Below are 27,947 nucleotides of genomic sequence, written 5' to 3' on the forward strand. Positions count from 1 at the left end.
TTTAGGGCTGAAAGATCCTTTCATTAAAGGAAGTGGCCTCACAACCCTCAGGACAACCCTAAAGACTTGACTAGGAAATCGAATGCATTTCATTACACAAGACTTCCTCTGAGGCTATTAGGGCGAGCAGATTTGGCTATAAGTCAGATAGATACAGACGACTTTGGAACCAAGCACAAATATGTTCTGCAGAATTCTGAGTGCGTTGTCTTTTGACCTTTCCAGGAATGCACCAAAAGCCAACCTGTTATATGGACAGTTACTATTCTAGCACAGGGTGGCTTGGGGCCTGGGTGAACAATAAGGCTGAATGGAGTAAGCCCAAAGCACAGAGCAATATCAGCACTGGGCAGATCTGCCATGGGCATTAACAAGTCGCTGTTTCCACTTTTGATTTATTCATCTCATTTGCAGTCTTCTTCCCATCCCCCAATACAAACACAGCTTTAGCTTGCTGCTAAAATCTTTCTACCCATGGGGGACTTACGAAAGGATTCCTGGATACTTCTGTAACTAAAACCAGCAGGATTAAGTGTTCCAGGTTTTAGGGCAGATTTGAATGGAGAATTTCAAGGTTTTTTTTTTTTTTTTTTTTTTTCCTGAGATATGCCTTGGCAGACAATGAATTAATGAACTGAATAGAAAGCTGTCACATCTGGGAGATATCTACACTCATGTTCTGACTGTTGGCTTGAACAAGAGCTGGAGAAGTTCAAGGCAGGGCCCCATGAGAAGACTAGAAGGGAGAAGAAAAACAGGCCATGGAACACAGGGACGATGGTCAATCTCAAAGAAGGCAGCTCAGGGTCCTTTATAGAAGGCCTTCTCAAATTTCCAGTTTGGGAACTGGGGCAGGGGACAGTGGACCACACTGGGGTGGCATGCCTGAAACTCTTTTACAGTTTCATTTTCTACCAGGGAAGAAGACAGCTTACCACAGCTCTCCCTGCAGAGATGTCTGGACTGGCTCAGACTTATGGGAGGAGGAGGAGGAGGAGGAGGAAGAGGAGAGCACATTGTCACATGAAGGTGACTCCTGATAAAGTAACAGTCCGATTCTCAGTCAACATGTTGTCCAACACCCATAGTATGTCACCAGCCAGAAAAGACAATGGGTCCATGCTACGGGGTGAGTCCATTCCTGAGTAGCAAGGCACCAGGCCTCTGTCTATTTGAAGAACATAGGCGATTTATGACCTTGGAGGAGAGGTTCCTATCCTTACCCCTGGGGAAGGGATTCACAAAAACATTGCTCTTAAGCATTCTAGGGAAACCTCTCCCGTGACCTCCCTATTTATTGGGTTGGAGGAATGTTTGAATTACTCCAAGCTGTCTGAATAGTGACGATACCCCAGCAGCTCTACAGGAATGGGGAAAAATGATTAGAAATCTCTCTAGAAAGACCCTATGCAGAGCAGCAGTCTTCCTAAGTCAGGCAATTTTTAAACTGGGTTTTGCCACTCCTGGCTAGAAGCAGTGCGGCGATGAGCCTGGTACTCGAGCTGCTGATGTGCTCATGAGAGCACCCCAAGGTGAACCTGCAGTGGGCAAAGGGGCCTCAGTTCTTTAGGAACAGGGAGAGCAGCATGAGTCACCCCAACTCAGAATCACTTCAAGTGTCATCCTGAATGGACCTTGCATGGAAATGTAAGACAGCACGGGGCTACTGCCTGAGAGACTCAGAGACTCAGACCTCAGTAGATGGCTGAGGACAGTGTCAGACCAAGACACTTGAATCCTAAACTGTCCTCACAGGAGGTATGGTGACGTCAGTGATACAAGAGCATCCAAAATGGCTCCATTAAACACCATTTCCTAGGTGTTCCTAGGACACAGCAGGTGGGACAGAGCTACCATTCCAGTGATGAAAATTTACTCTCATAGGGAAACCTCGAGCCACACATGGGGATGTTGAAGGTAACAGAGGAACTGTTGGTCCAAAGAAATGCCCATCTGTTGGAGAAAAGACACTAATTTGGCGAGGAACAAAACTTGGAAACAAATATTACACAACAGAGACACACCAGTCATGCAGGACACTGATTCAAACAGCTGCATGGGTGATACAGGGCACAGGACCTGGTGACTACCCAGCTCTGGGTTGGACTCTGGTATGGAAATTGCTTAGCAAGGAAGTGGAAAGTCCCAGTCTTGTGCCAGGGAAGGGAAACACGAGAGACTCAAGGAATGTCAAAAAGAAAAAAATTCCCTGCCTCACCCCATTATTAACACAAAAGACAGAAAGAGAGAGAGAGAGAAAGAGAGAGAGAGAGAGAGAGAGAGAGAGAGAGAGAGAGAGAGAGAGAATGAACCAGAGAGAAGTAAGGAGAGGGAGGGAGGGAGGGAGGGAGAGAGGGAGAGAGGGAGGGAGGGAGGGAGGGAGGGAGGGAGGGAGGGAGGGAGGGAGAGGCAGGATCCCTGAAATGAATTTGGCGCTTACACTCTCTGAGGCATGGTCCTCAACTTTCCAGTGCAGCACTTAACCTGGAGAGAAGCTGTCAGCTTGCCTAGCTGAGGAGCCTTCAGCCAGTTACACCCAAAAATGGCTGTCCCAGCTACTCTAGAGAAAATAAATATGATGTTTGGGCCCAAAGAGGCAATGCCACCTAGGAGGCCTATAAAGAAACCAACAGGAATATAACAGGCTTTGTGTTTAGCTCTTGTTCAGTGTCCAGACCTGCTACTAAGAAGACATGGGAACCTAAGGGTCACCTTGAAGCAAAGCCAAAGGCTCTTTTTGGCAGCAAGCTCCTCACTTGTGCTGGGAAGAAAATGCATCCCATGGAAACCAGCTCGGACATTTTCCAGTTCTGTCCTGCCTAGAGGCATCCCAGTTTTCTTCCCCATGGTCTTCCCAATCCCCTGGCGTCACTTTCATGACAGTTTGTTTCCATGTATTAAAGGAATGACATATACAGAAATGTCATCTCCAGAACCCAGCCGGTCATTCGATATCCGCCAGCCTCTGTCCTTCAGGACGCCCCGCGCACGCATCACCAAGTCCTGTGCTGCCAGCGTGTACCTGTGCGGGAAGAGGCGGGAAAACACAGTTAGAACCACACGGGCAGAATGCAGGCTCAGGCGAGGCTAGTGAGGAGGAGGCACCAGTTCAGTCATTATTTATTTATTTATTTGTTTGTTGGTTTATTTTGAGGTAGGGTCTCGCTTTAGCCCAGGCTGACCTGGAATTCACTATGAAGTCTCAGGGTGGCCTTGAACAAGGCTATCATCCTATCTCTGCCTCCCAAGTGCTGGGATTAAAAGCATGTGCCACCACACTTGGCTTTAAATACATTAAAGTTAAAAAAAAAATGTTGTGAGCTGGGTATTGTGGTGCATGCCTTTAATCCTAGCACTCGGGAGGCAGAGGTAGGTGGGTTACCATAAGTTCAAGGCTACCTTGAGACTACATAGTGAATTCCAGGTCAGCCTGGGCTAGAGTGAGACCCTATCTCAAAAAACAAAACAAAACTAAACAAACAAACAAAAAGTTGAGATCAGATCTTCCCCAAATGTGGGAAGCCTGATATATTTTTTAGGTGGGTGATGGGGCAAGGGGCTACCTTAAATAATCACCTACATTATTCTATGGTGCAGTCCTCTCTCAATGTTCTTTACTGCATTTGGGAAAATCCCACTTTGGTATTAGTATATCTTAACAAAGAACCACACAAACTCAGCGTTTTCTGTGGTAAACAGTGTATGGCTAAGTAAGTATAGGTCTGTGGAAGCCTGAGTTCTGATCCCCCAAAACCCAGGTAAAACCCATAAAACCCAGGTGTGGTGATGCACTTTTCTAATGCTGAAATAAACTCAATGCAGGGGAGGCAAGGGCAGGATGTTTCCTAGGATTTGCTGGCTAGCTAGTCTACCTGAATCCTTGAGCTTTGGGTTCAGTGAAAGACCCTATCTCAACAACAAATAAATAAATAAATAATAAGGTAAGGAGCAACCGAGGAAGACACCCAATGTTAACTTCTAGCCTCCACATGCAACACATACAAATGCGTGTGTGCACACACATGTGTCCAAAGACATATGAACATGCACACTACATACAAACACACATACAAAAAAGTACATAGGAAGAATAAGTTCTGTCACTGATGTATTTAGGTTTTAGTTTTTTTGTGTCAAAGAGTAGTAGTTTGCCATTCAGGGTTGGGCAGATCTCCACTGCAGGTAAGTTTAAGGGCTAGCGAGGCAGGCCGGTACGCGCACTTGCTGTGCAAGCATGCGCTCCACTCCTCGGGCCCGTGCAAACAGCTGGGTGTGGCCTTGCACATCCACAACCCCAGTCCTGCCGGGAGCAGAGGTCAGAGAATGAATGGCTGGGGCTCACAAAAACTGTAGCTCCATATTCAGAGAGACTGTGTCTCAAGGAAATATGTGAATGGGTGATAGAGGAAGGACACCCAGTGATCTTCTCTCGCCTTTGAAAGTGCACACAAGCACATGTACCTGCACATGCACGTGTATACTACACACATACCACTCCCATCACCACCACCAGCACACATACAACACACAAAAAAAGTTTCAAACAACTAGGGTGTTTTAAAGAGAAATTTTCTATTCCATGTGGCCTTAGTAAGAATGTGAAGGCACATGTCTGTGAATAATATGTTTTCATGTGAGTGAGCTGTTCTATTTATACTTTTTAATATTGCTTTTCTTTATTTTTAATTTTTGTTTTTATTTTTATTTATTTATTTGAGAGCAATAGACAGAGAGAGAAAGTGGCAGACAGAGAGACAGAATGGGCACACCAGGGCTCCAGCCACTGCAAACAAACTCCAGACGCGTGCGCCCCCTGTGCATCCAACTAACGTGGGTCCTGGGGAATGGAGCCTCGAACTGGAGTCCTTAGGCTTCACAGGCAAGCACTTAACCACTAAGCCATCTCTTCAGTTCTAATATTGCTTTTCTATAGATTGTGTAAGAACCATAAAGTATCTTTCCTGAATTTGGTAACATTCCTCATTTAGATTTAAATTGTAAACAAGGCAAAAGAATGATATTAACAGTGTGATTAACATCTATAGAAAGTATAACATAAGAGGTGATTTGGGTGATATGGACTTCAATTACCTCTGAGATAAGAACAAACGAGACAAAACACTGGCAGGTGTCAATTTACATACTGATCAACACATAGAGTCTGAACTGAGAAACTTAAAAGAACTCTGGCAGGCCTATATTTGGTGTGGGATGGATTACTTTCTTAGCCTGTGCCAGTAAATGTGATTCATTTTTTTTCCCTGATTTCATGTTCACCAAACAGCTTTCTGATTAAGATCTGTCTCCCTGTGTAGGCTTGCCTACTGGGAAGGAATATGCTAGTCGGTGCTTTCAGCCAGAACCATAGTTCTTTGTGTACATGTGAACTGGAAGGCTTAAAGATGAGTCTTGTGAGCTTCATTCAGGTGAGCCCAGCACTGACAATGAATCTTCTTTTTTAATATCTGAATTAAATCATGCCCTGAGCCTAAAAAGCTAAGAGCTAATTCTGATAAATCACCATGAAAAAATAATGTTACCTATAAAAGGCCTCTTGGAAGGTCACTGGAGAGTCACCCTGACTGTGCTCGTGATCTTTTCCCACTTGGAGTATCTCATCTTTACTTAGGGGATTCAGATCCTCTCCATGTTTTTCTGGAAACCTCTTATGCATTCACAGACACTTGTGTTAAAAGAGGCTTGCCTTTAAGAACAATGGCTATAGCAAGTGATTTCAGGACTGGGAAGATTCCAAGTTATAAAGTCTTTGAGAATCAAATCTACTTGTGTAACCTAGGTAGCAACAGAGTGAGGTATGCACTACACCGTGCTGTACTTAACACAAAATGAGTGCCTTCCTCTTGGAGGATGGGTGGTGGGTGCATAAGAGAGACCCTTTCCTAATTATTGAGAGAAGTACTGGCTTTGATGCAGAAATTTCTATTATTTTTTGGGAATGTGCAGCTAGTTAGTCTTCCCTGTGGTGTCTCCTCCTGAGACGAGGAAATAGAGGATGATGCCGAGGAGGCTACTGCAGCCCACACACTCCACTCACAAGAAGCCCTCAGGTCCTTCTCCAAGGTTACTGCTGGATTACCCTGCATGTGGGAAATAGCACCATGCAGCCACAGCCCCCAGCAACGCCAGGCTGATGTTTATCATCCTGTGATGGACAGTGATTCAGAAAGTTGGCTGAGTAGTGAGTTGATTCATCCACCTGAGATGAACACGCCTTAAACCAGGCTGCAAGCAGATTAGATGTGGACATGGCGAGCTGAGAGAAAACACAGCTGATAAGAAAAGACCAATGTAACAAAGGCAGGAAAACCAGATCCAAGGACCCTGCTTCATCAGGAGACAAACAGGCCTCATCATGTTCTACCGTCATGGAGAAATGGTGGAAGGATCAAGACAAGGTTGCACGGTGCTGTCTCTGGCTCCACTCAAGTCACAAAGGAGCAAAAGGCAAGAGACCTCTGAGGCACTGCCACTATGCCCAGATTTTTGGTATTTGTCATCCAGAAGTAGCTTTAGCACTTAAAACAATAAGCATTAGGCCACCTACAGATGATGGCTACCTATGAGACTCATTTCCTGAAAGTCCTGCAAGCTTTTAAAGGTTTTTGCATGTGTCACAGGCATGTGTGGTGTGGGGAGGTGTGGAGGTGGGGAGGCAGAGGTCGATGTAAGTGTCATGTCCCCCTCAGCTGCTCTCCACTTTCTTTTATTTTTTTGGTGTGTGTGTGTGTGTGTGTGTGTGTGTGTGTGTGTGTGTGCTACAGCATGCCTGTGAAGATGAAAGGATAACCTTGGGTGTTGATTCTTGCCTTCCACATTGTCTGAGACAGGGTTTCTCATTGTTTTTCACTGCAAATGCACCAGACTAGTTGGCCTGAATGATTCTTCGGGGTGATTCTCTTTTCTCTGCTTCCCTCTCAGGTGTGCCAGGATTCCATGTGCCAGTGCCACAGTGCCCAGCTTTATGTGTGCTTTGGGGATCTGAACTCAGGCACTCATGCTTCCCACTGAGCTGTCTCTCCAGCCCTCTACCTTATGATGATGATGATGATGATGATGATGATGACAGGGACTCTCACTAAACATGGGGCTAGCTAGTGAGCTTCAGGATCCTTCTGTCTCTGCCTTCCCATTGCTGGGATCACAGGCTTGTGCCACCACATCTGGCTTTTATGTGGGTACTGGGGATTTGAACTCAGGTTGTCTGCTTATGTGGCAAGCACTTTACCTACTGAGCCATCTGCCTAGCCAAATTTCTGATTTTTTTTTTTTGAGAGAGATGGCTACTCTTGCATTTTTAGTTTATTCACATTTTCTCTTACCCAAAGGTCAATATTCTCCTAGTGTGTCCTCTTAAAGCTTTATTCCATGACAGCTCTTCAACACTCATACTGCCCAACAAATACTGCTGACTGCTCCTATAGCATTCAAATCTTTTTGAACTTTCCTTTCTGTTTTGGCCATCCACTCGGTCTCAGTTCTCCTGTGTCTCAACTTCTACAACATAAAAGACCAATTTTCTCAGACAAGCCTCCATTTGTTCTGCAGGCTCCAATTAGGGCTTAGGAAAAATGCAGTAATAGTTTTTCTTGCCTATCAATCATATTTATCTATGGGCATCCCAGCTGCTGAAGCAAGAAATCATAGTCCTTGCCAGGCATGGTGGTTCATGCCTTTAATCCAGTACTTGGGAGGCAGAGGTAGGAAGATCATTGTAACTTTGAGGGCAGCCTGAGACTACATAGTGAACTGCAGGTTAGCCTGGGGTAGACAGACACCCTACTTCGAAACATTTACCAAAAAAAGAAGTCATGGTCCTTTTTAATGCCACTTTCTGACCCTGATAATATTCAGTTATAAAACACGAGGCAGAGCAGCACTTCTAACCCTCACATTATTTTAAGTGTACTTGTTTAGTGGCACATGGCTAAAACAAAACCTAGTCTTACCCTCATTAAAAGTGAGATATTTGGGCTAGAGAGATGGCTTAGCAGTCAAGGCATTTGCCTGCAAAGCCCAAGGACCCAGATTCAATCCCCCCAGGACTCACATAAGTCAGATGCACAAGGGGGCACATGCATCTGGAGTTTGTTTTAAGTGGCCAGAGGCCCTGGCGTTCCTATTCTCTCTCTCTCCCTACCTGCCTATTTCTCCCCCCCCCCAAATAAATAAAAACTAAAAATAAAAAGGAAACAAAAGAGTGATATATTCCAAAAGCTATATATCTGGTCTTATTTTTACCATTCTCCAGACACACATGTACATACATGAAAGCTATTTAGTTTTTGTAAAGTTCACCTTCCCACAATTAATTCAAAAACATTTTATTGCCAGTCTTCTAGCATTATAATTAATATTCCTGTCCTCTTCCTAAAAATTAAGAGGACCTTAGCATGTCTTCTTTCATCTTCCATGTAACGGCCTAATATTTAAATTTCACCTTATTTTTAAGCCTCCATTAAGTATTATTACCATATATTATTTAGACATAGAAACAACCCTCTAACCTCACTAGCTTCTTTGTTCTTCTCAGTCTGTTCCTTCCTTCCTTCTGGATTTAATTCCCTTCTCTAAAATTACATTTCAAATAATTATTTTAACAATGGCCCACCAGGAATAAGCTCATCTAGTCTTTGGAGATGACTGTTATTTTCCCTCAGCAGTTTGGAGACATGATTCCACTTCTGATTTCTACTCTTGAGAATGCAGTCTGTCTTTTATCATTCCTTTATCTTTGTAAGTATATGTCTGTTCTTAATAGTAGCCTTTCAAATACTTGTTGGTTTTTTATTGATGGTATAACATTCCACACAGATGTAACCATGAGGTTTGCATTTTATTTGTCATGGTTAGAAATTGGTTAGAAAACATTTAATTGTTTAAACAAAATTGTTTTTAGGCATGGACTTTCTGATTCCTAATTCTCATCTGCCTTTTATAGATTCTCCATAAACTCTTGTTAAGCTGTTGTCACCATTCTACCTTCCAGATGTCATCTTATGCCTCCTTCCACGTGATCTCTTTAACTTCATTAATAATAGTTAACCACTGACTCCATTTCATGAGTCACTTTATTTCAGTGACAATGATTCTCCATCTTGAATTTCTCTTTGGTTCTTGTTCAAATCCACCTCCTGATTCTATTTATCTTCTCAACTCACCTTGTTCTACTACACCCAGGTTTTCTATGGGGTTGGAGGGAAGGCCCTATCAGATTCACTGTTCTTTCTCTGTATTTTTTTTTTTTTTTGAGGTAGGGTCTCACTCTAGCCCAGGCTGACCTGGAATTCACTATGTAATCTCAGGGTGACCTCGAACTCATGGAGCTCCTCCTACCTCTGCCTGCCCAGTGCTGGAATTAAAGGCGTGTGCCACCACACCTGGCTTGTTTTTTTTTTTTTTTTTTTTTAATTTTATTTATTTACTTGCAAGCAGAGAGAGAGAGAGAGAGAGAGGAGAGACAGACACACACACACAGAATGGGTGCTCCAGGGCCTCTAGCCATGGCAAACCAACTTCAGATACATACACCACTTTGTGCATATGGCTTTGAGTGGGTACTGGGGAATCCATTACACCTTGCAAGCAAGTTTTTAACCATAAGCAATCTCTGCAGTCTCTCTGGACAGTTTTGATGGTAAGATAGAGGCTTCATTGCAGGTCAGTTGTTTGCTATGGGCCCTGAGTTATGTACAGATGTTATAAACCATTCTTTGTGGGAGGAGGGGAGTACTTAAGGACTCTCCTCCTGCCTGAAAAGAAAAACAGGGTTTCCTTGAATTCATGACCCACGAACAAACATTGACTTAAGCCATCCATAAATCACAGAGAAACAATCAATCCATATTCTGACCCACAAACAACCTCTACCCACACTGAAACTTCTGGGGTGCTATACCCTCGGAAACCATACTCCCCAAATTACTTCTCAGAACATACCCTGAACAGCCACCAGACTCCCAGCCACACCTGCTCCTTTGGTGGGCACACTTCCAAGCTTCACTTCAGCTCTGGTGAGCCGCAGAGAGCCTCTAGCTGGTACAGAGGTCTCTGCCCCTCACCTTTTATCGTGTATGCAATAAATGGTTTCCTTCTGTCACCGTTCGAGTCCGCTGCCTTTCTCTTCAACTTGCCTTACGTTTATTGGTAGGATACCCTACCCTTGGGGGTTTTGGGGGCTGATGCCCCCTCCTTGCAGCTGTGGTTCACTCCTTCGGGAGTGAACAGGACACTCGCCTCACCTACGGAAGGGTTAACAAGCTGACATTTGTGACCTTTATGACCCCTGCTCACATGAGAGGTGCAGGGCCCCTTCGTCCCTACAGGCCGAGGTGGGGTGGGGGGGTCACGCTGGTGCTTTCGTGTGAGTCCAGCCGGAGCTCTGGCTCTTGCTTCGTTTTCGCATTCCGACTCCCTCCACCTCCCTCCTCCCCCGACTCTGGGGCTCTAGGGGAAAGGTGGGACTGCAAACCTCTGGGCTGCAGGACAAGGTAACATTCATGTGGTTCGTGGTGGAGGCGCCCCACCCCGAGCCTCGGAGCCTCCGAAAGTCTCCCATGACCTACTCTGCCTGTGCGATCTCAAAGGAGGCTCCGGGAGCCTAGCCTCTTTGACAGTTAACAGGCACCCCGAAAATTACCAGTGTGGGGATGCCCCCTCCTCTCTCTCCTTTCCCCTGCCCACCCTGAGCCTCGGAGATGTCTCTGGTGGCAGGACGGGTCACTTCTCAGCTCAACTTTAGCCCAAAGTGGGTATCAAATTGTCAGTTCCAAAGGACATGCCTCTGGCTTGCCTCAGGGCTAACTTCAAAAAGGATCAATAGAGCTTCAGCCCTTAAAACTAATTTGGCTGTCTACTCCGATCTGGCCTCTGTAAGGCCTAGACAATGGAAGTCACTGGCCAGGTCTGGCATTTCAATTTCAGGGTACTCACTGATCTCGACAAATATCTCTGATGGAACAGGAGTGGTCTGAGGTGCCAAACCTCCAAGGTTTCTTTGCCATCGCCCCAGTACTTCCCTTGGCTCCCCCTGCCCAGCTTCCTAAATCTTGCTTTGTCAGGTAGGTGCCTCTAAGACAAACGCCCTAAACCATCCAAACCTCCTCCTTTGATCCGGCCATTGGCCCCCAGACAACACTCACCACTCCCATCCTGGCTCTCCTTCCTCCCCATCCACACCTTCAGCACCTGCCAACTCTCTTTTCCTCCCCAGCTCTCCCCATCCCTCCTCAACGGCCCCCTTATGCTCTCCTAAATCCTCTGCCTTGGCCTGGCCCACTCACCCCACTTCAAGGCTCTACCCTCACCTCTGCCTCCCTCTCCTTCACACGCCTCTCTGAGCCCTTCTTCTATCCCCTCCTCATACCCTACCCAGTAAAAACTTCACATCCCAGACTGGAATGTTCCCTTGCACAAGATAGCAGGGAAGGATGGGCCAACTGAGGTTCATGTTCCATTAACATTAAATGAAATGGACCCCACTGAACCACAAGTAGGTTCTTTTTCAGAAAACCCCTAACACGATTGACTAAATTGATTCTATAACTTGGAGTTCTATCTATCACGTCCTTAACTCCATTCTCACTCCTGACAATTGGGAATGTATTTGTAAAGCTGCCTGGGCTCATGCCAACAGGCTTAATGAACAAGATTCCCAATCCCACCTCAGGATGAATAGCAGTCCCTGATACAAACCCTAACTGGAACTACCAAACAGACTCAAATGACCTTAGGTGCCTCCAGCTTTTGGTCACTTGTTTAGCTAAGGGTGTGTGCCAACAAGGGCACGGCAGAGTTAATTTCAACAGGCTCAAGGAAATAACTCAAGTTCCTGATGAAAACCCAGCCCCTTTTCTTAAGCGTCTATCTGAGGCCATTACACAATATACAAATATGGGTGTTAATTCCAGGGAAGGCACTCTCTCTTCCATGTTCATCTCCAAGGTCATTTAGCCTCAGGTATTAGATAAAAACTACAGAGACTAGGAAAGGGCCACATGACCCTGCAAGGGAAGATCTTAGAGCTTGCCTTGCCTTCAAAGTTTTTAATGGTAGAAAAGAAGAAGCAAGCAAGAACAACAACAACAACAAAAAAACAAAAAACCAAAAAACAAAAACCAGAGAAAATTACCGACAAAGGATGGAACATCAACAAGAACACAAGGCTTATTTTCAGCTTTTGGTTACAACCTCCAACGGCCCCAGCCCAAATCCTTGCCCTCACCATCCATCTCCCGAAAGTGGGGTCAGCCCCCTGGTCTGTGTTTCAGGTGTAACTAGTCAAGCCATTGGGCAAAAGAGTGTTCTAATCCTTGACTCTCCACTCCAAGGCCTGCCCCAGCTGTGGGCAGTGGGGACACGGGAAGATGGACTGCCTGACAAACCGCTCTGGCGGCTTGCCTGCCAGCAGTCACCAGGTCTCCTCACGTATCTTGGTCCAATAGGGTGGCCTGAGTTCCTGGCCCCAAGCCAGACTAGAGTCTGGCTGAAGGGAACTCAGGGCAAAAAAGCTTCTCTTCTGTTGGATACTGGGGCCTCTTATTCTCTACTTACCGCCTGGCAAGGCCTACTTTACCCACCAACATCATCACAGGAGCCTCTGGAACACCCTACAACCTGTCCTGTACCCTACTGCTCCAGTTTGGTGATCTCCCTCTCACACATTATTTTATTACAATGCCCCAGTGGCCTACTCTCCATTTAGGAAGGGATCTTCTCTCCAAACTCAAAGCATCTCTATATACCCCTTCAAAGGCCACCTCTGTTTTCTTATTATACCTGGACTCTGAAAGTCTCCATCTCCAACCCATCTCCGCCTTCTCCCTTCTGCCTACTATACACCCCCTAACATGGGGCACCTCTAATCCTGCTATAGCCTCCCACCACTCCCCCTTTCTCAAAGACTCCTTTTCCTCTGTAACCCAAGACCCATTCCCTCTGTCTCCAGCCACCTGCCATGGTTTAAAACCTACTATCCAATGCATCCTTTATGCCACACTCCTCACCCCCACCTCCTCACCTCATCCTAAGAATCAAAAAGCCTAATGGCACTTACTGCCTAGGTCAGGACCTTTGGAAATTAGTCAAGCTATTATTCCCACTTTCCCAGGTGTAGTTAAACCTTACACACTACTCTCCTCCATACCTTCTACCCCAACTCTTTTCTGTCTTTGATCTAGAAGACGCCTTCTTCACCATCCCACGACACCCTCAACCCAGGCCACTTTTTGCCTTCACATGGAAGGACCCCCAACACCCTCCAAGCCCAGCAGCTCACATGGATGGTTCTACCCCAAGGTTTCAGGTTTCACAAGCCCTACAAAAGGACCTGACCTCCCTGGACCTTAAACCCAGCTTCCTCCTCCAGTATGTAGGCAATCTCCTCCTCTGCAGCCCCACTGCTGAAGTTAACATAAACACACAACCACCCTGCTTAATTCTGTAGCTGTACAGGGCCACTGAGCCTCTCAAGACAAAGCCCAAGTCTGTAATACCTCTGTTCTTTACACCAGCTTCTCGTTCTCCAAGGGGGGCAAAGCTACACCACCTTCCAGAACTCAAGACCTCCCGCACTACCCTCCACCTCACACCAAACGAGTTGCTTGCCCTACTTGGCCTCCAGTTTCTTCTGTATCTGGACTCCAAACTTCTCCCTTACTGCTCGTCCCCTACATGAGGCCACCAAAGGAAACCCACATGAGCCTCTCCTAACCCCGCCTTCCCTACAACCCCATCAATCTCCTTAAATGACCCCTGTCTCCCACCTCCACCCTCTTCCTGCTAGACATTAACAAACCTTTTTCCCTCTTTCTGCACATTAATAACGACATGTATCATCTCCTTGCATACTTCTTAAAACAATTCGACATGGTAACTCAATGTTGGCCCACGTGCCTCCAAACCTTCACACCTGTAGCCCTCCTTTTCCCCAAGGCCAACAAGTTCTCCCTCTACACATCCTCACACACACTCACTTAAGGGCCTGCTCAGTCATCAGACTTTTCTCTCTCCCACCATCACAAATCCAAACCCTCCATGCTTTTATTTATTTATTTTTTTGAGGTAGGGTCTCACTCTAGCCCAGGCTGACCTGGAATTCACTATATAGTCTCAGGGTGGTCTTGAACTCACAGAGATCTTCCTACTTCTGCCTCCTGAGTGCTGGGATTAAAGGCGTGCGCCACCATGCCAGGCTTCGTGATCCCAGCTTTACCTTTGCACAGTCCCTCCTTTAAACCCTACTACCCTCCTGCCTGCTAAGTCCTCCATGATGTTCCCAGCCCAGCCCTTCACCCCTCCCTTATAATAATTTCTCACACGCATGCTCAGAAGTCCATTCTCACTCATTGAAGACACCCCCTTGCCTGATGCCCCTGACTGGTTCATTGATGGCAGGGCCCTCGAACAAGAACCCTTCACCACTGGGTATGCTGCCCTCCAGGGACACTGCTCACCCACGTAACTCCTGTATAATACCACCCCATACCACCTCCCACCGGGCTGAGCTCAGAGCTCTGAGCAGGGCCCTAATCCAGGCTGCCACCCACCACGTCAGCATCTACACTGACTCAAATACATGCATATCATCTAATCCTGGTTTGGAGAGAAAGAGGTTTCCTCACCCAAAAGGGCTCTCCCATCATTAATTCTTCTCTGTTCAGGAACTTTTGGATGCAGCACTACTCCCCACTCGAGCTGCCATCCTCCACTACATGTAAAGATCATCAAAGGGACACAAAATACATTTAACAACTTAGCTGACACCAAAGCATGTGACCCAGCCTCCTGTGCTCCCAGTGCTCCCTACACAATGCTCTCTCTATGCCACCTAAGGAACATGAAGATGCCGATTTGTTCCTCCTGGCCAACAAGCCTTTTACTCCCCCGACTCACCATCCTCCCAAGGTATCCTTTCCTGCTTCAGTCTGTATTTCATCCTTCCACCCGTACCCTACTTTCCTTCCTCAAGAACTCTTATAACCTCTCACCTGATGACAAACTGTTCTTACAGAACTTAACCTCTTCCTGCACCACCTGCCAAAAAACCAGCCCAACTCCAGTATTCGACCTCCCTGGTTTCCAACCCACCAAATGAGGGGCACCACTCCTGCCTTGGACTGGCAGATTGATTTCACTCACATGCCTCCTCCTGTAAGATGCTTTAAACACCTTATGGTCCTTATAGATATTTTTTTTTTTAGGTTGGACAGAAGCCTTTCCCACCAGAAACAAAAGGGTTTTCACTGTAGCCTGTCTCCTCCTAACCAAACTAGTCCCCAGGTTTGGCCTACCTTCCTGCTTATAATCAGACAATGGCCCTGAATTTATCTTGTCTATCACCCAATGCATAGTCTCCACCCTCCATATCCCCTGGAAATTTCATATTCCTTACCATCCCCAATCCTTAGGGAAAGTGGAAAGAACTAACTGAACTCTCAAAAAAAAAAAAAAATCTTATGTAAACTAACCGTAGAACTAACGCTAAATTGGGTAAAACTCCCACCCATAGCTCCCCTCCTCCCCCTCCGCTCTCTTCCTCAAAAGCCAACAAACATCAGTCCGTTTGAACTGATGTACAGCAGACCTATCATTCCCCTGGGACTCATCCCCACTGAGTTCAGCCTACCCCCACCCTTGCCCAGGATCTCCTTTCTTTCCCCAGGACAGAGCTATGGAAAACAACCGATACCAGCCTCCCTGCACTGTCCCAAATACCCCGCTACCTGCTCTTAATGTGGGAGGCCTAGTCTATATGTCCTCTGGCACCCATCCCTCCTTACCACCTAAATGGCAAGGCCCCCATAAAGTCATTCTTCTCACTCCCACTGCTGCCAAACTTCAAAACCTCACTCCTTTGGTTTCATTTTTCTCACCTCTAAAAGGCACCTTCTATTCTTTCTTCTACTGCATTGAGACTCACTAAACTTAAGATTTCACATGTCCCACCCATTCCTGAAGAGGCAACAGACAATACCATTAATCTAATGTCACCTCTTCCAGATTCTTTGGATGTCACTGGACCTCCATCAATTTCCTCTCTTCCCAGAGGATCTGCAGAGGGACCCATGGTTAACACTATGACCTGTCCGCAACCTTGGCCAGCTGTTAAACACCATTGAGATCCTTTGGTTACAAGGGACCTTTATGTCCTTTCAGCCCCACCAGATTGAATTCTCCACAATTCTTCACTGTTTTCCTTCACTTTCTCCTTCAAGGGGAATGCTCTGCCCCATTCCTTATCTCTCATTCTTTCCCTCATATTCTTCATTCTTCTTACTCTTGGATTAATCTCCACAACTCCTTCTGATTGGGCCTGCTTTGAAAAACTACTTCTTAGGCTTTTTATCTGGACTTACGTGTCAGGTTTATTGGTTATAAAATGTCACCCCTTCTTCTGCCCATCTTGTTTCTCCTCCTGCCAATCCTCGTCAGACAGTCCTCTCCCCCAGCCCCTCTTCCTTTAACCAGCATAAACTAGTCTCGGATTCTCATCTCTCTCTGAATGTATCTGACTGCCCCACACATGGGCCATGCACTCTGTCCTTCCAATGGTGCAGCTTCTCCCACTTTGACACTTGCTGTGAAGGCTCTGGGTCCCCTGCCCGCCCTCCCACTGCTACAGTGGTTATGCAAATGGTCTCAAGTATGACCAGACTACTGGGAAAGACATAGTTGAATACATAACTGCATACGGCCATGTCGCCTGCTCTACCAGTGACTGTGGGGGTCCCTCCCTCATTTCTCAAATACTGGAGTCTTATTGATTTTTGCCGCTTCTCAGAGATACTGGAAAGGGGTCCCCCATCAGGGCAAGGAGTTCAAAAATTAAGAAGAGTCCTGGAACCAGGAGGCCCACTGGGGAGATTGGTTTGGGAAATCACTGTCAGTTTCCCCAACTGGGGAACTAACAACCTTGGGGTGGGATGATTCTTCAACTGCGCAGGTTGCTATGGTCCTGACTATGTCTCAAAAACCTTCAGGCTTACCATCAAAGCAGTTAATATTTCTTTTTCTTTTTTTCTTTTCTTTTCTTTTTTTTTTTTTTTGTTAAAACTGTTGGAATGCCTTGACAGCGCCCAGTGGGTGTGGATTTACTGTGACACTCGTACCTGGGTACTGTCATAATTTTGCCTTTCTATTTTTTTTTAAATTTTTTTTTTGTTCATTTTTTATTTATTTATTTGAGAGCGACAGACATAGAGAGAAAGACAGATAGAGGGAGAGAGAGAGAATGGGCGCGCCAGGGCTTCCAGCCTCTGCAAACGAACTCCAGACGCGTGCGCCCCCTTGTGCATCTGGCTAACGTGGGACCTGGGGAACCGAGCCTCGAACCGGGGTCCTTAGGCTTCACAGGCAAGCGCTTAACTGCTAAGCCATATCTCCAGCCCAAAGCAGTTAATATTTCTTTACCTGTAAGCAAGACAAACTCTCTAGACCACTGGGCTCCTTCCTACACAGCCTGGCCCTAATGTTTATCAACATCCTGCCCCCGCTATTAATAAAGATGATAGCTTTAGCTAACACTAGCCATGAACTCCTCAAACAGGCTGACCCAGAATTAGGAAGTGACTGCTGGATCTGTCTGAGGGTGGACTATCTAGCCTCACATTCCCTAACCACATCTATACAAAATGGGATGTTTGTCTAGATGGACCCCCATTCCAGTCATTGGTGAACCACACAGTTCATCACCTCAAACCCTCATCCCAATTGCACCCACATATTCATTAGTTCTGTGGCCCTAGAGGGCACATATTTCTCCTGTCCTGATAGGATCCATACCTGTTATCCAGGGGGCCATTATGATATGATTTTCCTAGACCCAGATCTAGACATTCTCCTGGATCATGAAGCAAGCAATATCTGACACCTATGCTCAGAAACAAAAGAGATCCCATTTTTCTTCCAACCCTACTAGGAATGGCTATTGTCAGGGCCACAAACAGCTATAGGTCTCTAACAAATCCAACATAATCAACTCAATACCATGTTAGGAAGGACCTCTCCCTGATCCAGCAGAGCGGTCACCCTCCAAAGCTAACTTGACTCCCTAACTGAAATGGTTTTACAGAACAGGAGGGGACCTGATCTCATGACATTTCTCAATGAGAAATGTTGTTTCTATGCCAACCAACCAGCCATAGTCCAAGAGAATGTTAGACAACTTTTAGAAAATAGAAATACCAATTTTTTTTTTTTTTTTAAAGGTAGGATCTCACTCTGGCCTAGGATGACCTGGAATTCACTATGTGGTCTCAGGTGGCCTCGAACTCACAGCGATCCTCCTACCTCTGCCTCCTGAGTGATGATATTAAAGGTGTACGTCACCGTGCCTGGCTCCAAATATGATTTTAATAAATAATCCCAATGGAAGGACAGCTGGTTCTCCTGGAGCCCATGGCTGGCTTCCTTTTTTAGGACCTGTCATTGTTTATTATTTCCTTCAGTCCCTGTTCCTTCAGATGTCTCTCTGATTTTCTCCAGGAAAGAATTCATGCTTTCCTATCACAAAGAGTGACAGAATTCTTCATGGCCGGCCAATTCCAACCCCTTGAAGATTCTGGCTCCCACTCCTCATTTGACCTCACCTATCTTTCTCCCCAGAAGGCTATGACCCCTCTCAGCAGGAAGTCACCCCTGTGAACTTTGCCCCTTTTACTTTTGGTCCAGTTTCTTATATCCCTTTAGAGTTTAAATATGAAGAATTCTTCTTCAGTCCCAAAAGAAAAACAGGGTCTCCTTGAATTTATGACCCATGAACTTACATTGACTTAGGCCACCCATAAATCACAGAGAAACAGTCAATCCACATCCTGACCCACAAACAACCCCTAACCACACTGAAGCTTCTGGGGTGTTAGAACCTCAGAGACCATACTCCCCGAATCACTTCTTGGAAAATACCTTCAAAGCCCTTAGACTCCCACCCACACCTGCTTCTTTGATCTGCATGTTTATAAGCGTCCCTTCAGCTCTAGTGAGGTGCAGAGAGGCTCTAGTCTGGACAGAGGGCTCTGTCCCTCACCATTTATTGTGTTTGCACTAACCACTTTCCTCCTGATGCAGTTAGAGTCCGCTCTCTTTCTCTTCAACTTTCCTTACTTGAGCAGGATGAACTATGGGTTTTTCTATTACTTGACATGTTTCTGTTGTTTGGCTGAGGATCCCTATGCCGCTGTGGCCTGAGATTTAACTTCACACTTCCCGTGTGCTCGGCCTAGCCAGTCACTTCCTCCTCCACACAGAACCTCAGATTTGACAAGTAGCCACCCTCACGTATGAACCCATGTGCCGCAGGGCAGAACGAGCTGAAAGAGAAGCTTAGGGAGAAGCCAGAGGTTGTCTTGGCCTGATGCTGTTCCTAGGAGCAGAGCTTCTGCCACATGCCTTCTCTTCGTGACATTCCCCCGCGTCGGAGAGCTCTTTGCTGGGAACTGCAGAGGGCTGAGTGACCACTGCATTACCCAAGTGAGCTCTGCACTCGGGCTTCCTGACCACCCGCCTGACGTGTCCTCCTGTGATGGGAGCTCTGGCACGGCAAGGAAAGACAGCACTGCGCTCAGGTAAGGTGGGGCCGCTTGCAGGAAACCTTCCTCCCAAACTGAACCCTGCTCCTGGGAGAAAGTGTTTTGCTCCAGGCACCAGAGTGGGCCCAGCTAGTGGACACTTTGCAGCTCCTTATCCCCGATGTTTAAAATTCAACTTGTCCCAGGTATGAAACAAGTGCCAAGGCTGCTTCTTAGCAAGACTGGTACAAGAAGGAACTTCCTTTCTAGGGAAATAACTGCTACTTTTTACTCTCATCTTGCTTTCTAAGCTCACAGGAGTTTCTTTGACTGACAATGAAAATGCTTCATATAGCTGGGAAGCGGGAGGGTACTATGAACTTGGGTGCCGAGGCTGGGCAAGGGCATACATGTACCACAGACTGAGGGGTGTGGTCAGAGCATGAGACACAAGCCTAAAACCACGGAGCCCAGGTGCGGCTAAGATGGGAGGGGAAGTGGGTTGCTGGGCACACACCACCAGGGAATGGGAGGCGGGCTGAGCCGGCTGGAAGCTGGATGTGCGGCAGCCACGGGGCCATTACCCCATGCCTTCCTCACAAGGACCTGTCAGGCTGCATTAGAGAACTGTGGAAGTGTGAATGCCCACTCTCTCTAAAGGAAGAGCCTTCCCAGGAGACAAGTTCTGAATTTTGAGAACATTTTTCTTCCCTGGCTGAAGCTTTCAGTATTGATCAGCAAAGCGCTGCTGGAGGAGACGGCTGCCAGCGAAGGACTGGACTTGGCAACGTTCATGTGGCTGCGCCCAAGCCTGGGGTGGAGCAGAGAAAGGACAGCGATGTCGGGACAACACGGAACACAGAACACGAAACAAAACAAAAAACGCAGAGGGCTGAGGGGCTATGGGAAGGCTCAAAGCTCTTTTCATAACCACGGACTTGCAAGTTGGGGCAGAAGGAGGCCAGTAAACCCTCAGCTGTCTCTCCTGTTTGGAGTCCTCACTCGTCACTGCTGCTGGCGGCGGGCTCATGGCGTGGGTGAGGCCTGACGAGCCTTCGCCCTGGCCGCACAGCCCCCAGCCTCCTCTCGCCCGTCGGTCCGTCCAGAGTAACAGAATGCACCTCGAGCAGAAGATTGTTCCACAAAGCTTTCAAAACAGTGACCAGCACAGAGATCAAGCGCTAACTGTCATTTTCCTCATCAGACTTCAAATGACTTTATCCGCCCCACAAGTTTTTGTTGTTGTTGTTGTTGCCTTAAGTCATCCATCTCACAGAGGCTGTTTCCCACGAGACCTCCTTGGTTTCAGAGCTGGACCGTCAAAAATAAGTCAATTTCAGGCCTCAGGCTAACCATGCCTTAGGATCGTTAATAGCTCCAGTTGGGTGGGAACTTCCACTTGCCATTTGGATAGTATAGAAAGGGTCTTCTAAGAGGGAAGGTGGGTGGCAGGATCTGGAGAATTAATGGGTTCCAAATATTTGCATATAAAAGGCGGCCTCCATCTGCCAATATCTCCTCAGCAATACAATGTGATGAGAAAGGGTCGAGAGCTCCCCTTTGCATTCTGATCAGGCCTCTGAGATTTAAGAGGTGGAAAAGCTCTTCGACCTTGGCAGGGATCTGTGGTGACTGGAAGAGTGGAGAGTGGGGCTGGCTTGGAGAGGGCTTTTGTTGTACTTAGAAACTCGTCCTGGGAGGACACACACATCTTGGTCTCGCCCATGGGAGCGAGGCTGTATTTCAGTGCCAAGTTCTGAAGCCTGTGAACCTATTCTCCGGCTTCTGATGCCAGCCTAGAGCACAAGGGACCACACTCAGGCATACCCCCAAGATATTAGACCAAGCCACAGGCTGGAGAGAGCTCCTCACCCCTGTGGGAAGGGTGAGAATCCCCTGTCCACCTCCCTTCCATTGTCGGCTTTGTCTACCGCTCTGCGCCCTGGCAGTGGCTCCCTGGCTTCTTAGGTAGTAAATGTTTATTCGAGTTCACATCCCATACAGCAACATTTCAATACAAGGAGGCATCATACCTCAGTCCTTTCTCAGGCCTCTCCGGCAAGCTCTTTGAAATGCCCTGATGTGGCCACACAGCTTCCCTCTGCCAGCCACACAAACCACAGCAGGGCTAGAAAGACGTGTGCAGCTCACAGGCTGGCTTCTAGATTCCTGTGGATCTGAATACGCTCAATAGCACACCAGAGACAAAAATGCAGATCTCTATCTGGTCTTCAGATATGAGATCAAACACTCACGAGTTTGTTCTAAAGCCTGCGAGTGATATGGTGGCGCGGGGGGGGGGGGGGGGTAGGGGGTGGGGGGGGGGAGCCCTTTCTTTTTGCATTTGAGGCATAGTTTTTGGAAACCATATGGTGCTGTTATGAAATTAGCTCAACCAACTCACACAAAGATTTCCAAAAAAAGAGCCTCTGTCTTTTGCCAAGATAAATTTCATCTTATCAGGGTAATAGAAACCAACATTTAGTACTTGCATGAGGGCCTGCCTGTGAGTTTAATGGGCGTTTTGCCGTTACTCTTGCACTGATTAACCCCTTCCATTGAAAGGCCCATGGCCAACTAAGAAAGATGGGAGTAGACCACCTTTACAAGTAAGCCCTTCAGGACGGCTTCTGCATTACAGGGAGGGGTTTGTGGTACAAAGTACATACAGACTCAAGACTCTATTAAAAGACACTTGATGTTATTGGGGACATAGCTCTGTGGTAGAAGGGGTGTTTATCATGTGCCACTGAGTGTCATTGCAGGGGAACAGAGAGTAGTCAGGGCCAAGATAAAGATGGGTTTCTGCAGACGAGCTTATGGAAATCAAACATGGGGACAACGTTTTGCCTGCGTATTTGGAATGTGAGTTCAGGCTACCTTGTCAGGTTTGGTTCCGGTTTCTCATGGCTTTGTCTCTCCCTTCTCTTTGGTAATATTAGTAATCGATTGCTTTCTGATGAAGTGAGCATCTCCATGGAATGTTTACATACTTGCCTTCATCTTGGACACATTCCCCAGGAGACCCACCACCAAAGCCTCCAGCCTTATAGAGGGAAGAGTGAACTCATGGTTTACCTTGGAAACCCCTTCCAGGGCTTTCTGTAAGACCTTCTCCAGATCGTGCAGGATCTCTAGGGCTTGTAAGGCAGTTGTGTGGAATCACAGGGAATTGGCACTCTGTGCAGCCTGAGCTCAGTGACCTCCAACAACCCTACTCTCAAGTGGTAGCATGATGTGTCTCCCACAAATGGTTCATTTTGTGACCCCACAGAAAAGGCAAACCACTGCCAGCTCTGCAACACTCCCGGGCAAACTCCAACACAAAGGAAGAGGAGGAAGACAAAAACCTCCTGCACTCATATTCTGGCTCATCTACAAAGCCGCCTTTCAATTGTCTGGTTCCTTTGTCCAGACAGTTCAAAACAAGCAAAAGCTGGGGTCAAGAGATCACAGAGCTTATTTGTACCCTTTTCCCTGCCTGGGAGGAAGGTGTGAAGGTCAGAAGTGAGCATACCTCTTCCCTCTCAGGAATGGAAGGGGGGAGGCTGGGGGATGGAGCGGGGGGGGGGGGGGGGGGGGGGATTATGTGAAATTTCTTGTCAAGGAAGTTGTCACCAGGGGACAGTGATATTGGCAGTTCAGTGAGAATGGCTGCAATCAGGGAAGAGAAAAGACCTATACATGACAAAAACAAAAAAACAAACACCCAACAGTCAAAAAACCCACAACAACTCCTGTCTGTCAATAGTCAACATGTGCCCTGCCTCTGTCTGTCTGCTTCCTTTCTAGACAACACTGGGAAGACATGGTACAATTCAAAGTAAAACAGGCCCACACAGAATCTCATCCCCAAACATCTCGTTCTTCCTTTTCTGTTTTCTCCCCTTACTGGTTCCCCAGCTCCCACCCTGGGAGTACACCTTTCCTTCTCATTTGCTATCAAACAACAGTCTGACCACATTGGCTCAGTCTCCCCAGGCTCGGGGCAGCCACTCTCCACTGGCTGCTCCTGTGATTCCACAGGCAAACTGGTGTCCTGGGCCCTAGTGGCAGATAAATGAACCTCTTGGCCAAGGAAGAGGGGTTGGAGCCTGTGGCATGTTATGCTGGGCCTTTCTTCTCAGAATGACAACTTGGGTGAACACTTGTTAGGGCAATTTTCACTCCTATTACCACTTTGTGCCACAGAGAGGGCTGGACTCAGGATTAAGCACACGGGTGTCCATGGGCCTCCCAGGGAGACCTCCTAAACTGGGGTGTGAGCACTGGGCCCTCCTGCTAAATGACACGCAGATATGTGCAGCAATGCCACACACATGACAGAGAATGTTATTTTACATAATTACAGAGTTTGAAACAGCTCAAGTTTCTCTGATTTCCCAATGTGGCTTAAATTACTAAGGCACACACAGGGTGGAGCCGACCCTCAAGCTGGTTTTCCCCATCAGATTGTACAGAACACTTCCTGATCATGGCTCATAATGAAGGAATTACACAAATTCCACATCGTTACCACAGACTTCCTTTTTTACAAAGAATGTTCACATTCATTCATCTTGTAAATTCCGAAGTCCGACACGATGTGGTCTCAACTGACCCCTCACGCTGTCTGAGGATGACACTCCACCCACACAAGGTCAGGCAGCCATACTGACAGCTGGGTTCCTTGCCTGTGCGATGGTCTCCCTTCTCAATTCTACACCTCCCAACACTGTCTGGCTCACGCTGATTTAATTCTTCAGGGTTTTAGATAGCCCATGCTCCAGGCTAAGCTCCTCTTCTTAACCGTCTCATGTGGCAATTTCTGGTGGCTCTGTAACCTTTCTGGATTTCAAACTCCCAAAGGGCAGAGAGGAGTCTGTTTTACTTCATAGACTCTTGCCCAGTGTCTAGCACTGGCTCCCAAAACAAGTCCTTCAGCATGTTTCCCATAGGAATACATCCAAATGGGAGGTAATTCACAAAGAAGAAAACCTTGACTCCTATGTTCTGTCTTAAGAGCCCCCAATCATCTGGAACATTTCTGATCCTTAGCCTGACAATCCCACTCTTCCCAAGAATGGGGTGTATACTCTTCTTGAAGCTTTCCTTCTACCCATTCACCCACCTATCTGACAGGGGATTCTTTCTCAGACTTTGGTTTGCTATCTCTCCAAAAAGCAAACTGGAATGTATGTACTTAATTATTCCTGAGAGATCCCCGCAAACTGCGTCCAGAGGGAGTGCTTGGCATGGACCCCAGGAGCTTGCTCCGACTGAGCACACACACTGCCAACTCTGTGGTGGGCACATTGGTTGCCATGGGGAGAAATGGGTTGGTAAGCAAAGCCACAGCCCAGGGAGATTTCAACAAGTGCCGAGGGCCTTCTTGCTCATAACTAGCTCCTGGCTTCACAAAGCGTTATAAGCAGCACAGCAGAGACGTGGACATGGGCACAGGGCTGACAAGCAGGCTCGTAACACGGACAGATGAAAACTAAAAACTTCAAAGAGGAAAACATATTCAAGTGCAAGCAAAAGAATCTTGAATTCCAGTACCATCAGGGACTCCTGCACCTGAGCAAAATTAAACTAAGTAATTGTAGGAGACAGATGGCTAAGCTTCCCATTCTTCCTGAAAGGATGGTTTGCAGTTGTGGTTAGTACAATGATAAACACTTCTGTTGGTGGCAGACATCACCATCTATGCATGTATGTATGAGGTTAGTACTGCTTGGTCCACGTTCCACATAGAACAAATAAGACATTTTCTCAAGACCACAAGGGCAGAAGAAAAAGCCAAAATCTAAACTCTGGAAGTCTGAAAAGATCTTGTACTCTTGACCACTAGACTATATTGCCTTTCTTATTTTTACATACAAAATTATGTGTACTACATTTATATGGTTTTTAATATTTTATTTTATTTATTCACTAAGTGAGAAAGAGAGAGAGAGAATGTGGGTGTGAATGGGCATGCCAGGGCTTCTAGCCACTGCAAATGAACTCCAGATGCATGGCCCACCTTGTGCATCCGGATTACATGGGTACTGGGGAATTGAACCTGAGTCCTTAGCCTTGGCAGGCAAGTACCTTAATAGCTAAGCCATCTCTCCAGCCATACGGTTATATATTTTAAAATAACATGAAGGCCAGGCATGGTAGCACACATCTTTAATCCCAGCACTTGGGAGGTAGAAGCAGGAGAATCACTGTGAGTTCAAGGCTACCCTGGGCTAGAGTGAGACCCTATCTCAGAAAAGCACAAACAAACAAACAAAAACGAGAAGTGTGCATTTGCCATTTACCTAAAAGCAAAGAGCACTGCCAGCCATTATCTCAGGAGCACAAGGGCCCTTCCTCGATCAGACACCACCATACACTTGTCATCTTTTTGCTGAAGGTAACCACTGTCCGGAAATTTGAGTAAAATTTCTTGTTTTTGGTACTAGTTTTAGTAGCTGTATTATATGATGAGTGAGTAATTTTTTTCTTCATGTAAACAGAATTATATTCTCATCACGCATGACTTATTAATTCAACTCAGTATCGTGGTTCTGAGATCTTTCCTTGCTAATGAGCAACAGATTTGGCTTGCTCCTTTGAAGGGCTGTAATCTATTTTTTTGTTTATCTATCCTGAGATTGGTCATATAACTTACTTCCGCTTTTTTCTTTTTTTGTTTTTGTTTTTCGAGGTAAAGTCTTGCTTTCTAGCCCAGGCTGATCTGGAATTCACTATGTCATCTCAGGCTGGCCACGAACTCACAGAGATCCTCCTACCTCTGCCTCCCGAGTGCTGAGATTAAAGGCATGTGCCACACCACCTGGCTTTTACTTTTGCTTTCTGTAATAAAAACAGTTCTCCAGATATCCTTTTGTATGACACATGAGGCGATAGCTTCTCTAGGGTAGCTGGGGTTTCGGTCTTAGCAGCATTGGAGTCACCTGAACGATTTATTCACACAGATTGTTGGTCCTACCATGGAAGGTTTGATGGGGTGCTCTGGAGCTGGGTTTGAGGACTTGCATGTCTAACCCTTTCTCAGGTATTGCTGATGCCCTGTGGCCTGAGGACCCCATGTTCACAGCTCTTCCTTCCTCCCTGGTCCAGACTGTGGAGTAGGCCTGTGCAGTACAGAACATTTGTATGTCCAACTTCATGAGGGGTGCCAGGCTGTCTTCATAGTGATTCTAAAAATCTACATGTTCATCCACAGTTGATTCACAGCCCTGATAACTTTAAAAAATATATTTTATTTATATATCTTTAAGGAAAGAGAGACTGGGAATGGGACCACCACGGCCTATCACCATGGCAAATGAACTCCGGATGCATGTGCTGCTTTGTGCATTTGGCTTCATGTAGGTACTGGGGAACTGAAGCCGGGCCAGCAGGCTTGCAAAGCTAGCTCCTTTAATCAGTGGGCCATCTCCCCAGCTTGAGCACTGCTAACTCTTACAAGATGCTTACAAGGTTGCTAACTTGGCAAGTCTACATATCTCAATGTATCTTTTAGTATTTTCTTTCTTTCTTTTTTTTCCTTTGATTTTTTGAGGTAGGGCTTCACTGTAGCTCAGGCTGACCTGGAATTCACTATGTAGTCTCAGGGTGGCCTTGAACTCACAGTGATCCTCCTACTTCTGCCTCCTGAGTGCTGGGATTAAAGGCATGTGCCACGACGCCCGGCCTTTTAGTATTTTTCTAATTACTGTAGTTGTACTTTTTCACCTACTTACTGTCTGTCACTGCAATATGTCTGGTTCCTGCTCATTCCATTGGCTATGTGCTGTCTGTGTGGCTCTATGACAGTCTACTTTTTTCTTTTTTTTTTTTTTTTTGGTTTTTCAAGGTAGGGTCTCACTGTAGCCCAGGCTGACCTGGAATTCACTACGGAGTCTCAGGGTGACTTCGAACTCATAGCAATCTTCCTACCTCTGCCTCCTAAGTGCTGGGATTGAAAGCAAGCACCACCATTCCTGGCAACAGTTTTTCATATAGAATGGCTAAAAATTCCCCTTCAGTTTCACAAGATGCAAATATCTTCTTCAGTTCATAGCTTGCCATTTTACTGTCTTCATGTTTTTTGAAGAAGCAAGGTTTGTAATTTTAATGTAGTTACATTTATTTATTTTTTTTGTTTTGTTTTGTTGAGGTAGGGTCTTGCTCTAGTCCAGGCTGACCTGAGATTCACTATGTAGTCACAGGGTGACCTTGAACTCACAACCATCCTCCTACCTCTGCCTCCCCAGTGCTGGGATTAGAGGTGTGTGCCACCATGCCTGGCTTTTTTTTTTTTTTAAAACAAAATGGTTTGTGCTTTTAAAGAAATCCTGCCAGGAGTGATAGCCCACACCTTTAATCCCAGCACTCAGGAGGCTGACGTAGGAAGATCAACCTTGGCTATAGCAAAACCCTGCCCTGAAAATCCACCCTACCTCC

At 46.5% G+C, this 27,947-nt stretch overlaps 1 protein-coding gene across 1 annotated transcript in view; it reads right to left on the bottom strand.

Annotated features, from left to right (window-relative positions):
• Positions 1-2,348: 2,348 nt before the first annotated feature.
• The window catches only part of Ppm1h (protein phosphatase, Mg2+/Mn2+ dependent 1H), a 281,291-nt gene continuing 255,692 nt past the window's right edge, over positions 2,349-27,947 (bottom strand). The window contains exon 10 of the mRNA XM_004650050.2: positions 2,349-3,022. Coding sequence (XP_004650107.1) covers positions 2,875-3,022 — 148 coding nt within the window. The 3' untranslated portion in view covers positions 2,349-2,874. The remainder of the gene's footprint in view (positions 3,023-27,947) is intronic.

Source organism: Jaculus jaculus, chromosome 6 (genome assembly GCF_020740685.1).
Source record: "Jaculus jaculus isolate mJacJac1 chromosome 6, mJacJac1.mat.Y.cur, whole genome shotgun sequence".
In the NCBI taxonomy this organism is placed as follows: Eukaryota; Metazoa; Chordata; class Mammalia; order Rodentia; family Dipodidae; genus Jaculus; species Jaculus jaculus.